Source organism: Pelodiscus sinensis, chromosome 16 (genome assembly GCF_049634645.1).
Source record: "Pelodiscus sinensis isolate JC-2024 chromosome 16, ASM4963464v1, whole genome shotgun sequence".
Lineage (NCBI taxonomy): Eukaryota > Metazoa > Chordata > Testudines > Trionychidae > Pelodiscus > Pelodiscus sinensis.
The window spans coordinates 27374822-27389140 of NC_134726.1; the positions used below are offsets into that span (position 1 = coordinate 27374822).

The 14319-nt window shown below is 47.2% G+C and overlaps 1 protein-coding gene across 3 annotated transcripts in view; it reads right to left on the minus strand.

Moving 5' to 3' along the window:
• The window catches only part of LOC102459990 (alpha glucosidase), a 44671-nt gene that overhangs the window by 19392 nt on the left and 10960 nt on the right, over positions 1-14319 (minus strand). For 2 of the 3 annotated variants that reach the window (XM_006112861.4, XM_006112864.4), the window contains exons 2-3: positions 670-1207; positions 188-333 (exon numbers count right to left, since the gene is read on the minus strand). In XM_006112861.4, the coding sequence (XP_006112923.2) occupies positions 188-333; positions 670-1197 (674 nt within the window). In that variant the 5' untranslated portion in view covers positions 1198-1207. Of the gene's footprint in view, positions 1-187; positions 334-669; positions 1208-9544; positions 9683-14319 lie in introns of those variants that run through there. The other variant, XM_006112862.4, reaches the window with a different exon arrangement.

The following is a 14319-nucleotide window of genomic DNA, read 5'->3' on the forward strand; positions in this document are numbered from 1 at the left end:
GCCCATGCTTTTCCCAGGTGAATTAACCAAGCAGGTGCTAGACTTGGGTTTAGGAAAGGGAAGAGATAGTTCCCTCCTCCCCCACAGCCTCAGCTCTGTGGTGCACCCCGCCCCCCACCTTAGTGGAGCCAATGACTGGGGTCAGCTGCTAAGGTTGGAGAGGGAGGCAAGGAGGGAGAACTCTTACAGCACGGCGCCAGAGGCTCTGCGCCTCAGCAGCAGGCCAAAAGGCTCCTTGGAGAACTCCAGGCTGTATATGGGATTCTCTGCTCTCTTCGTTGCCCGAGGAACCTCCAGGGGGACTTCGTACCGGGGGCTGGTGGAATCAGTGATCTACAAATGGGAGAAAACGAGCCTTAGAAACAGCAAAGCAGGAGGCAAAGGAGTGTTGAACTGGCTCAGAGGGGCAACCCAGCAGCAAGCTAAACTCAGCAACGTGCCAACAAGAATGAATGTCCAGGATGGGGCTGCCATGTCTGGCTTGACACGATGGGATCCTAGACAGAGACAAGACATGGGTTCTATTGCAGGTCAGGGGCTGTTGTCAGCCAGCAGAGCCAGAGGATTTAGTTAGCCAGACTGGGAGGCTCCACCTGGGAGCTTTGTCCAGGCTTCCCTAGGCATGGAGGCCTTGACAGGAAGGGACACGGACTAGAGAAGACAGCTCACCTTGATGTGTAACCGAGTGTCCGTTTCAAACTCCACGCTCAGTTGCAGTCTCTCAATGTCTCTGGGATAATAGGCTTTCACCTTCCTCCTCAGCAAACCCACCATTCCCAGCTCAGTCTGGTTCAGGCTCTCCAAAGTGTAGCTGGGAAAGTCAGGGGGGTAAAAGCACCAAGGCTTGGTGCTCCTGTTCCCCCTAGGCTGGACGCGTTCAATAAAACAGCACCCCCTGCTCTCACACAGCTCTTTTGTCACCACCACGCTCCACTCCGGGTAGCAGTCAAAGCGGAAAGGCTCCGGAACAGCACTGCATTTCTCTGGGGGGGTCTGTCCAAGCTGGTCCCCAGGCACCTGTTTGAGCATCCACAGGGTGACTCCACTCAACAGAACAGCCACCATCAGCAAGCCAACACACAGCCACCAAGTGGACAACTGCCGATGGTACGGTGGCTTCCTAGCAATGCTTTCTTCTTCGGCATAGGCATCTGGAGGCTGGGGAAGGTCCGTTGCCAGCTTTTGGTAGGACTTCATCTTCCCTGAGCTAAAAGGAGGGAAGGGAATAAAGCACCAAATGAAGAAATTGGCAGAGAAAATCCCACCCTATAGCTGGGTAGATCCTTCCACAGGAGAAAAATCCTCCCACAGAATAAGGCGTATCAGACTACGCCACAGCCCCGAGGTGGAATTTCCCTGTCTTGTCTTGCTGCCTGGCCACTGGTTTTCGCAATAGTGTCAGTGAAACATGCAATCACTGCAGTAGTGGTCCTTGGACCCTTTGCATAATACTTGCCTTGTGCAGACTCTGGAGACAGGTAGAAGGTGGAAAAGAGGACCTGCCATACTTGATGTGCTGCTCAGTCCTCTGCCTAACATAGGACTGGGCCATGCACCGTTTTGTGGGGTTGGCAGAATCTACCAACAGCTGCAGTTGACGTCTGCATTCTCCCTGAGCACCTAGGGGGAGGCAGCACACTCCCAGCAGCAGAGGTAGCTAGCCCCTTGCACAAGCTGAGAGACCAAGGCCTGAGAAGTAGCCTGGGAACACACAGTGGTGGGGGGAAGGTGCACACAGAAGCCTTTCTAAGGGTGTTGCAGTTGCCACTCCAGTGTGCACTCTCCAAAAGTACTCTGGCTATTTCTGAGTTTAGGAAGCCATGATGTTTCCAAGACCTGTCACATGGGCTGAGCCCTCCTCCACCCACCTGATCATAGCTGTGGCTTTATGAGCCACATGGGATCCTGGGGAGTGCTCAGCATGCTTGGCTCTTGTTGAAAACAGTTGGCGTTGGAGATCTGCAGCTCCCTGGATCACTGGACCTTTCAGTGTAAAATCTTTAGTGCAGGGAACATGCTGTAGCCTCCCACCTATTACAAATGACTAAGGAACTAGTTTGGAAATCTCTCTTGCAACCACCTCTGGGGCCCTCCTGCAAACAAAGGGCATTTCTGAGCTGCTCCTCTGCCCCTGCAGGAAAGAATCTCCCAGTACAAATCATAGAAACATAGAATACTAGAACTGGAAGGGACCTCGAGAGATCATCGAGTCCAGGACCAAGAACCATCTAGATCATCCCTGATAGATGTGTATCCAACTTGCTCTTAAATATCTCCAGAGATGGAGATTCCACAACCTCCCTAGGCAATTTATTCCAGTGTTTAACCACCCTGACAGTTAATGTCCAACCTAATGTCCAGCCTAAACCTCCCTCGCTGCAGTGTAAGCCCATTGCTTCTTGCCCTATCATCAAAGATCAAGGAGAACAATTTTCCCCCCTCCTCCCTGTGACTCCCTTTTAGATACCTGAAAACCGCTATCATGTCCCATCTCAGTCTTCTCTTTTCCAAACTAAACAAGCCCAATTCCTTCAGCCTTTCCTCATAGCTCATGCTTTCTAGACCTTTAGTCATTTTTGTTGCTCTTCTCCAGTTTCTCCACAACTTTCCTGAAATGTGGTGCCCAGAACTGGACACAATACTCCAGTTAAGGCCTAATCAGTGCAGAGTAGAGCAGAAGAATGACTTCTCATGTCTTGCTCACAACACTCCTGCTAATGCATCCCAGAATCATGTTTGCTTTTTTGCAACAGTGTCACACTGTTTACTCATACCTAGCTTGTGATCCTGTGACCCTTAGATCCCTTTTTGTAGTACTCCTTCCTAGACAGTCACTTACCATTCTGTATGTGTGAAACAGATTGTTCCTTAGCAATAAACCTGGCCTGGCACCTTCAATCCTGATCAGGTTTGTGGTCTTTGGGGGCTCTCTTGGGGTCTGCTGTAGAGACTAAGTACACAAGTCAACACAGCACACATCACTGAGCACACACACAAGCAGCTTTCTGGTTATCATCATCAACACAGTCAGAGACCTGTGAGGACACCTCGGCAGTAAACCCTGACCACCGTCCCTGCATAACTACACTGGTGACCCAGATCTCTGATCTGGTAAGCAAGCGAGCTATCCTCTGTAGGAATCGCGATCTAACATGACAGAAAGCCACGAGCTACGGAACCCCCTTCTCCACTCCCTAAATATCCTCACACAATGCAATAAGGTATGGACATACATATCCTCACACAATGCAATAAGGTATGGACATACAGTGTTACTAGCAAAAAAGATCCATATGAATTTAAAATATGTAGAGGAGCAGAAACAAGTGTTACTAGCAAAAAAGATCCATATGAATTTAAAATATGTAGAGGAGCAGAAACAAGTAATGTAATTTGTAAGGCTAGGGCATAGACTATAGCCTTGAAATGCAAAATATGGCGAAGTGTAATTATGACTGTTAAATGGTTAAGAGAACATGCCAGAAAACTGGTGGGGCAAGTAACAGAAACAAAGAAAGAGTTAAAAGCAGGAAAAGACATAATAGAGCCCTGGAATGCTTCCGCTCCTCTCGTGGGGCAGCAAGCAATCCAGAGATAGCAATCACGGGAACAGAATAAAACAGTGGAAACACCCGTAAGAAACCTACAAAATAGACAAGTGCCATCTTCTGTTATAAATATTGGTGGTCAACAGCAGGCTTCAGGTAGTTACCCTGTTCCTGAAGAATGGGGACAGAAATAAAAAAAGGTGGCCCTGGCAAAATTAAAAGATGAGCCGGGGTCCACTGCTTTGCAACCACAATCATATGCTAAAAACTAGGTTCCAGTCAAACTAAAACCTAGACTGGTGCCTGTCAGAACAGGACAAGTGCGTGCCCAGGATGAAGTAGCAAACAGTACTGTCCCAGGATTGGTCAATCAAATAAAGGAAAACATGGAGGCTACGTCTACACTGGCCCCTTTTCCGGAAGGGGCATGTAAATTTCACCAGTCGTCGTAGGGAAATCCGCGGGGGATTTAAATATCCCCCGCGGCATTTAAATAAAAATGTCCGCCGCTTTTTTCCGGCTTTTAAAAAAGCCGGAAAAGAGCGTCTACACTGGCCCCGATCCTCCGGAAAAAGCGCCCTTTTCCGGAGGCTCTTATTCCTACTTTGAAGTAGGAAGGCTCTTATTCCTACTTTATTCCTTCGAAGTAGGAATAAGAGCCTCCGGAAAAGGGCGCTTTTTCCGGAGGATCGGGGCCAGTGTAGACGCTCTTTTCCGGCTTTTTTAAAAGCCGGAAAAAAGCGGCGGACATTTTTATTTAAATGCCGCGGGGGATATTTAAATCCCCCGCGCATTTCCCTACGACGACTGGTGAAATTTACATGCCCCTTCCGGAAAAGGGGCCAGTGTAGACGAGCCCGGACTGTTTCACAGAGTAAATTAGGAGACGGGAGCTGCAACTTAATTGCAGGGGAGTGAATGAAAAAGCATCTGAAAGTGAAAAGCCAAGATTAAGCAGGTTAACACTTAGAATTGTTGTATTAACACGTGGAGTTGCCCCAAAACAGTTAACTGCAGCATGTAAGCACACTCCTGCAAGCCATTTGACATGCAGACAAAAGCAATAGGCAGTGGGGGACCAAATTCAGCTTTACAAGAGCAGGTAACTACCCCCCCCCCTCCTTCTCGCAGAGCCAGGATAAAAACTCCAGGTGTAAATTCCCAACTGTTTTGACCCACCAAACCGCACTCCATGCTCGGCTAAAAATATATCCTCCTTTTCTTTTATAGTCTTTCTCCATTTACTAAATTTACTTCTGCCCCCTGTGCCTTAAAACAACTTCGAAAGTTTCTCTCTCTTTGCTCAGGTCTCACTACCTTAATTGCTCTTCTCCATCTTTCCCCCGCCTCTTCTTATTTTGACTCTCTTTCTGTGTTAAAAATTAAAGTTATGGTTTTTACAGAAACCTCAAAAAGTCAAAGCAATGGAAAACAAAACAGATTGAAAACGATTTTTAAAAAGTAAAAACTTTACTTCAAATAAATCCAGTAATTATTTTAACCCTTCAGGAGTGCAACAGCTGGAATTACTCCTAACTTTCTTGAAGGTATGGTTGCTAAGCAACAGACATGCCCACCCTGCTTCTAATCGTAATCACTGACTAATATTTGAAACATTGGCTTTTCTTATTTCAATAGAGCAGAGTTTTAAAACAAAGTTTAATATAAAGTAATGAAAAATGCTTTAAGTTACTAAATAAACAGAACAAATGTGGCATATTTGAGTATAAATCTATCATTTTGATCAAAAAAATTAAATAAGATAAAAACTTGCTCATTTAAATGTTTAACCCTTTTGTTCAATTTTTTATTTTGTATAGTTATGAATAGAATTCTGGCGCCATTTGGGTTTAGTTGTAAGTTCTGTGTCACGTGACTTTTTTAAATTACTTTTATTTTGTTGAAACAAAAGTCAATTTTATAGTTTTTTTTAAAGTGGTACCACAGTATTTTATTATTATTTTGGGGTATAATTATATTACCACCACATTTTTTTTTGCAAAGTTCAAAAAGGCCTCAATTACAAATATATATACATATATATTGCCTCAACAAATAATGCAATTGCAAACAAAAAGAATCCTCTTATTAATCACAATTTTATTTTTAAATTTTTAATAAGAAAATGCAAGAGAAAGCTCAACATTAAGGTTAAGGTAATATTAACAAAATGTCAATTTCTTCTTGGGTTTTTTATAAACTTGTTTTTACTTTTAAATATAGTTTTAGGAATGGCAAAGCAATAATGTTAAAAATAACCATTTATGAATAAAGTTAACCAAACAATTTCAATAGATTTCCATCTTGGCTTTCTAAGCACAACAAAGCATCAAGAAAGTTAGCAAAAAACTGTATTTAAACATTTATTTTGGTCTAACTGTATACTTAGTTTAATTTTATATAATTTGTTACATTATGTCAAAGGGAAGTAGTTGTTAGTGTTTGTGCTTTTAAACAGTTAACAGAAGTGAAATTGGTATCGCGAGCAAATTAAAAAGCTTGGTAAAAATTATGTTACTAACTCCTTTGCTCAGACAGTGTTCAGCAAGGGAAAGCAACACACCTTCACTTGGAAGATTCTAAGTATCTATTTTAGCAGTAAAGCATTATGTTTGGTATCCCTCAAGTGAAAATCAATGTTTATACAACAAGTGCAAAAGTATAACTTGTGTTGTAAAAGACTTGGTCCCTATTACATTATAAACTAATTAAATTACTCTATGCATTAAGTTACTAAAAACAAGAGACACGTAAAACATCCAAACAAAACCTTTTTATTATGTTAACTAACTTAAGCTGTTTAAGTTTATATCCCACAGACCAAAGAGACAAGAAGATATCACACCACAAACAACCCGGAAGATAACGGTATACAGCAAAGAAATTCTGAAGCATCAGGAAAAGAAAAGAAAAGCTTTATATAAAAGAGACTGGTCAAATATACCTCAGTCTACCATATATGGACAATTAAGTTGGCAATCAACTAGAAATTACTGTTAGTTAACTTAAAATTGGTTTTTTTGTAAAACCAACTGTATTATTGCTGTATCACTGTATTGTTGTATTGTATTATTGTTGTATATACCATTTACAATGTACATAACTTTGCTAAACTGTTTAACCAACACACAGGTTAAAAAAAATCAACACACGGATGGCACAAAGCAACATGAATAAAAAAAAAGAGGGAAAAGGCGGTTTAAAAAAATTAAGTTACATAGTAGCTACAAATTCGGTAAACTAATTATCTGTGAGTACCAGTCATTATTTTTTGGGCCAGTGACACTGCATCCTAACTGAGGCACATGTCGCACATGTCATTCAAAACCATCTTGTTCAGTGTCTGGATACCAATGCTAAAACCTGACACAGCAATATTTGATAAATTGATTACTGTCCACTCAGTAGGTTATTTGAAAGACAATGTCCATAAGAAACAACTTGATCTATGTCAACTACCAGTATATCAAAGAGCCCTGAAACCAATGGAACAAAAAAGTTAATTGTTTCTGTTTCCTGCCCAGCAACACTTATGGGTGACACCCAGAAGTGAGAGTAACCCATAACATGAATGGGCAGTACTGAGTAGTAATTAATTACAAGACAATTATATATCAAGGCCTCATTTGTAATGTCACTATTCCAAATTTGTTTTACTTCCTATATACAGAATCTTGTGGGACGCACTGTAACAATGCTTACCCCAGTGCTTCAAAACACTTCGCCCACCACCAAGAATGATACAGATAATAACTGTAATTGCCCTAATGGGAGTGTGGTGCTATTTTCAGTACCACAAGGGTCAAATCACAACACCAAATTGGAAATAAATTGTTATAAGGTTGTGTCATATGTATATACATACTGTATATATACCCCATTGTATATATACACATTACAAATACATACCCCATATCCATTCATAGATATTATTGGGAGCGCTTCTAAGGCTCAATCATAAAATTACATTCCTCAGTCATGGTCCCGGGCCCACCATAAAGGACTAAAACACAATTGACAAATAAAATCCCTCCATCAGTCGTATGAGGGAATGTGCAGACTAAGGGACAGATGGGGCATCACTGTGTGAATGCTAAAGGAAGGTGTCCATATAATAGGGTTTAGCCCACTGGGTCACCTTCAGTTCATGCATTATGCTTTTCCAGGACTATGGGTAAACATCCTCCCCAGAAAAAAACAGAAAGTGGTAAGATGAAGGCCTAAAACATAAGCCAATGCAGCACAGGCCTGGTCTGAGGCCTAGCTAACAATGGACAAGACAGGGCTAACATAAAGCAGAGCTAAGATGTGAGCAAGAGGCAGGCCCCAGCCCACAGGACTTGGCACGAACAGGGCTGAGAGTGCAAAACACTAATTGGTGCTAGGTAGCGACTGCAAAACAATAATTGGCACTGGTCATAAGTGGAAAGCACATGGTATCACTAGCTCATTAAAAAAGACCTTAGTAACCACTCCTCACAGATACAGACCCAGGTTGAGGAAAGGGTCTAAAATGACAGCATGATGGACAGAGATGATCTAATCAAACCACGAGGCACAGGATGATGGGTGGTATCTAAGTAGCGTCAGAGGGTGGCAACCTGATACATCAGCAGTGAGGTGTGACTTGTTTGTACCTGTATATAAAGTGGTGTCTTGGGGGACAATCTTTGGATGACCTAGGGGACAGTGGAAATTTCCCATTGATTGAGTCATTCCAAAACTTTGCAGCTGCCTGGGCAGAGATGTGCATGAACAAATGGGTTGCTAAAGATCCAGTAACCTGAGCCATGCACCAAACACACCGGGGCATGTATAAATGGAAGGGCTCAATGGTGCAAACTAGGGGTGCAAAAACCTGTTTAATTGGTTAACCGGTTAAATGTAAAGTTTATCCAGTAAATGGGTGGGGTGGCTGGAGGAGGGGGGATGTTGCTCCAGCCTGGCTGGGCTGGAGTGTCCCCCGCCACCATGGCTGGACTGAAGTAGGGATGTTAGATAGTATGTAATTGAACAGTCATGTAACCTCATCAAATTGTAGCCGTTACACGACTATTTGATAGTCCCCGGGGGCGAGGCCAGCAGCCAGTGTACTATCAGAGGCAGCAGCGTGGGGTGGCAGGTGGCAGCCATCTGCGAGGGGAACCGATTCAAAAAACAGATCCCCGTGCAGACCAGCTCCCGCCTGCCACCTTTAAAAGAGGCAGCAGTGCGGGGGCAAGCAGAAGAGGAGGGACCACAGAGCTGATGCTGGGGGGGAGGCAACTTTTAAGCTAGCTCCCCCCAGCACCATCTCCTGCCAACCTTCTTCCCCCAGGCTGCCTCTGTAGCTGGCTCCCCACTCATATCGGCTCCTGCCTGCCCCCTCACCCTCTGCACTGCTGCCTCTCTTAAAGGGATACAGAGGAAGCACGGGGGGGGGGGGTGGGGGGGGGGGAGGGGTGGAGAGAGGAATGCATGTAGTCCACAGGCTTATCAGCTAATCATGTAGTTGTCTACACATTCACAGCCCTAGACTGAAGCACCGGCCCCCCCCAGGCTAGAGAAGTCCCCCCACACACCTACACACCTTCTGCAGCTGTGCTGGAGGTCCCTCCCACCCCCACCTGCCAACAAGGACTTCTCCAGCTGGGCTGGATGCCCCTACCTGTGGCACACCTGGGCTGGGCCTGCCACTGACAGGCTGGAGCACACCCCCCTCTCCCTCAGCCACAAGGGACAGGGAGCTGCTCCAGCTCCCGCTGGTTAAGCAGAACTGCTAAGCCTCACTCATTAATGGTAAGTCCTACAGGTTAGGATTCACATCCCTAGTGTAAACAGACTTTGCCTGCCACCTCAGTGGAGCTTGCTGGAACATAGGCTCCCAGATTGTTATTTGATCCAATTGCTATGCACATTTGGTATTAAAAATCACCCCTGCTAATGCACAGAGACAGATAGTATTTGACCCTAAGTAGGCCACCATTTCTCTCCCTGGAAATCCCTGCAGAACATACTTAGCTATTTTGCTCTCCCGTGCCTTTGATCCAGTGAGAGCTAAGAAGCTTAGGCACACCTGTCTCCTCTTGACATTGTAGTTTCAGGAAGACACGAGGTCTCCCAGCTTGCAGCACTTCGTGATTGCTGTACCATAAACCTCCTAAAATAAGCCCTCTACCACTGCAATCTATTAGCAGCGCAAGAGTGCTACTTCCCTATGCATTGCTTGACTGCCTAAGCAGGTTAGATTATTTCTTCCTGAATACTTTCGGTTTATGTTCAAAGATCTAATAAAGCCATATTCTTATCAATTATGTCATACCAATGTTTATTAGAAGCTTTTCTCTTGTCCGAGTTCAGTGGGAGTTTCTAGAAAGGATTACAAAGCCCATTACAGAATGGATAGGCACATTATCCCCGTTTCACAGATGCACAGAGAAATCAAAGGTTTGTTAGTGAGTGACAATACAGTACTGGAATAGAATCTAGGTTTCTTAACTTCTAGTCCAACACATTTTCCATAGGACACTGCAGCCTCCCCTACATAAATAAAACAGCTACAGGCAGTCCCCGGGTTATGTACAAGATAGGGACTATAAGTTTGTTCTTAAGTTGAATTTGTACGTAACTCGGAACTGGCTCCAGATTCAGCCACTGCTGCTGAAACTGACCAGGGGCTGACTACAGGAAGCCCGAGGCAGAGTTGCTCTGCCCCCAGCTTCCTGGAATCAGCCACTGATCAGCTTCAACAGCGGCTGAATCTGGAGCCTGGGACAGAACAGCTGGGGCGCTGCCGGGTAGGTCCTCCCAGGACCAACCCGGCAGCACCCCAGCTGCTCTACCCCAGGCGCCCACAACAAAAGCCTGGTCTGCTGGGGGGGGGGGCACACTAGCTGTGCCCCCCCCCCCCCAGCAGACCAGGGAGACCCGGAGCAAAGCCGCAGAGGCGGTGGGGTCCCGCGCCTCTGCGGCTTTGCTCCTATCTCCCTGCTGTGCTGGGGGGGAGTTCCCCCCAGCACAGCAGGGAGACCCGAGCAAAGCCGCACAGGTGGCAGGACCCCGCTGCCCCTGCGGCTTTGCTCCTTTGCCCTGGAGCAAAGCCGCACAGGCGGTGGGGTCCCCCACCTCTGCGGCTTTACTCCTGTCTCCCTGCTGTGCTGGGGGAGTCCCCCCCAGCACAGCAGGGAGATAGGAGCAAAGCCACAGAGGCGCGGGACCTGTGCGGCTTTGCTCCGGGGCAAAGAAGCAAAGCCGCACGGGCAACGGGGTCCGCCGCCAGCACACCAGGGAGACCCCCCCAGCACACCAGGGAGACCCAGAGCAGCTTTTCTCGCCCCGGAGGACACGGTGGCGGGACCGCTGCGCTCTGGGTGGTCCCGCCGCCCGCAAGCTCTGGGGCGAGAAAAGCCCCGTTCGTAAGTGCGGATCCGACATAAGTCGGATCCGCGTAAGTCGGGGACTGCCTGTATATGTAGACTGTCAGACTATAACTCTGTGTCCACATCACACACACTATTGTAACCATCTTTGTATAAAGTACGCCTGGTGAGGTTTCATTTGAAAACTCATTAATTTGCTGGCCAATATTGTCTTGAAACACACGAGTGGCAACATTGAATGTGAAGTTACAAGAGGCCACTGTACAGTGTTATCAACACATGCTCCAAAGGAAAGTTAGCCAGCAGACCTGTCTCAAACAAAGGAATGTGCACTTTGCTTTGTTTACTGCTTATATGCAAATTCAGTCATCCAATGGGGGTGGAAAGGTGGAGGAGAGGAAGTAATAGGAAACATCCCTCTCTGTGGACTCTTTCTGTCCTGAATCTCACCTGGAAATGGTTTTCAGGAGGGGGAAACACCCCAAGATAACTCCTCTCCCGCCCCCACATCCGCTTATTGCATTCATAGCACCAGAAGCAACAAAGGAAGCATTTGCTGTATTGGAGAAGAGGTTCTGACCAGTGTTCCCTCTAATTTCTCCCACCCCTGAGTGGAATGAATGTTGTTATGTACACCAGTGTGGAGGTGATGTGTGACTCTTCATATTTATGTACATAACAAAATGTATGTGGTGGGAGTAGGCCCAAGGGATTTTGAGTGTGGGAAGGGACTCAGGCCTGTGCTAGAGGGTTGGAGTGTGAGGGCTCTAGTTGGGGGGATGGGCTCGAGGCTGGGATAGAGGGTTGGGGTGCAAGGGCTCTGGGGACAAAGGGTTTGGGGTGTATAAGGGGGCTTCTGGCCGGGGATGAGTGATTTGAAATACAGGAGGGGGCTGTGGGTTGAGGCAGAGCTTTGGTGTGCAGGAGGGGGTTAGAGCTTTGGGGTGGGTCCAAGAATGAGCGATTTGGGATACAAGAAGGGGCTCCAGGTTTGAAGAGGAGCTCTATGCTGGGAGTTCGGATGCTGGATGGGATACAGGCCTAAGGTTGCCAGGTGTCCGGTTTTCACCCGGACAGCCCAGAATTTGCGGGCTCCGTCCGGAAATAAAAAACAGGAAATACCAGACATGTGCAATGTCCAGTATTTCCTGTTTCTCTGGGACGGAAGCCCAGCAGGGACAATTTTCCCCTGCCGTGCCTAGAGGGGGCAGGGAGTGAGGGGCGTGGCAGAGTCTAGCAAAGGGTAGACAGAAGGGGGCAGTTGCTGGATGCCATGCAAGGGGGCAGCGGGCTAGGGTGGGAGCGGAGCGCATGCTGCTCTGGCTCACTCCAGCAGAGACAGAGTCTCTTTAGAATGCAAGTGGAGGCAGCCGGGCTGGGCATCAGGAGCAGCCACTTTAAAAATCAGATTGTTCCTCTGTGCCTGGCTCTGCGGGGAAGAGGGGGGAGATTGATTGGAGTGGGGGCTCCCGATGCTGGGGATGCCTGCCTCAGGGGGAGGGGAGAGTGCACTGAGATGGGGGACACTAGAGGGGCCTGGGTCTGAGGCAGGGTGAGTGCATTGGGATGGGGAGACTGAGGGGCCTGGCTCAGGGGGAGCGGTGGGGGTGCATTGGTGGCTAGTGTGTGGTCTCAAACTGGAGGGAGTGGTGCAGGTTTTGCTTAAAAACTTTGGTCTCACCTTTTTTTTTTCCCCCCTCAACAGAATTTTTTCCCAGTGCTTTTTTTTTTTTTTTTTGGCAGGGCAGGGGGTGGTGTTTGGTAATTTTCATTAAACCATCTGGCAACCCTATACAGGCTCTGAACTGAGGGTGTGTCTAGACTACATGCCTTCTTCGACGGAGGCATGTAGATTAGCCAGATCGGAAGAGGGAAATGAAGCCGCGATTAAAATAATCGCGGCTTCATTTAAATTTAAATGGCTGCCCCGATCTGCCGATCAGCTGTTTGTCGGCAGATCGGGGGAGTCTGGACGCGATGCCCCGACAAAGAAGCCTTTCTTCATCGACACAGGTAAGCCTCGTGAAACCAGGTTTACCTGTGTCGATGAAGAAAGGCTTCTTTGTCGGGGCATCGCGTCCAGACTCCCCCGATCTGCCGACAAACAGCTGATCGGCAGATCGGGGCAGCCATTTAAATTTAAATGAAGCCGCGATTATTTTAATCGCGGCTTCATTTCCCTCTTCCGATCTGGCTAATCTACATGCCTCCGTCGAAGGAGGCATGTAGTCTAGACACACCCTGAGAGTGTAGGTTTTGGGGTGGGGCTGGGGATGAAGGGTTTGGGGTGCAGGAGGTAGCTCCAGGTGAAGGAGGGCTCAGGGTGGGGCGGGGGTGTTGGAACTCCAGCTTACCTGGCCAGCGGTATTAAGGTAGGCAGCCTACTGCCTGCCTATCCTGGGCACCGCACTACACCACAGAAGCAGCTAGCAGGTCCGGCTGCAGAGCCCCATAGTCTCCCCTCCTAGGAGCTGGACCTGCTGTGCTGGCCGCTTCCCCACGGGCCCCAGAACAGAGCTGCCTTGGCTGGTGGAGAGGGGCCATTCTTCTGTACTGGGATTGGGGGAGGAGCTGCTGGCGACAGCGGCTCCATGCCGGGGGCCTGAAGGGAGGGAGCCCCTTTCCACCAGCTGCAACAACTCCCTCCTCGGGCTAGCAAGGAGGGTCGCTTTCTGCTGTTCTGTGCAGGGGCTGATGAGGAGGGGCACCTCTGAGCTGGTTGTGGTGCTTTGGGGCTTGGGAAAAGACATCTCTTCCCATTGCAGCTCTGAGCCCCTGCACAGGACTTAATGGGAACTTAGGTCCTGACCTAAGGAGTTTGCTCAGTCAGACCGCTGAAAACACTGTGCTTTGAATTTAACATCGTTTAAGTTAAGCACCAGTAACTTTTTAATCTTTATTTTTCTTGTAACCATTTCTGACTTTTATGCCTCACTAGGGAGACTCCCTTAAAAGCTACCTTTTCGTAGTTAATAAACTTGTTCTACTGTTTGTTTGTTTTTTCTAATCCAGTGTGTTTAAACTGGAGTGTCTGGGAAACTCCATTTAAGAGGGCAAACTATTTCTAGTAAAGCAATAACAGACTATTGTATTGTCCATGAGAGGGCTGGGTTGTACAGGAAAGCATTTCAGAGGGAAAAACTAATATTGGGAGGGTGTTGGGATCACCTTGCAGTATAACCAAGGCTGGTAAAACCCATGGTGTGGCTGGCTGACACGCCCCCTGCCTCCGACATAGCTGCATAATGAAGGTTTTTTCTGAGAAATTCAGGCTGGGGGCTACAGTAGCAAAAACTTGTAAAGGGCACCTCAGGCTAAAAACCAGGGGAGACACAGATTCTCTTTAGTCCTGACTGTACCCTGGTATGTCACATAGACATATATAGCTAATACATAGTACAGATGGCCGGAGT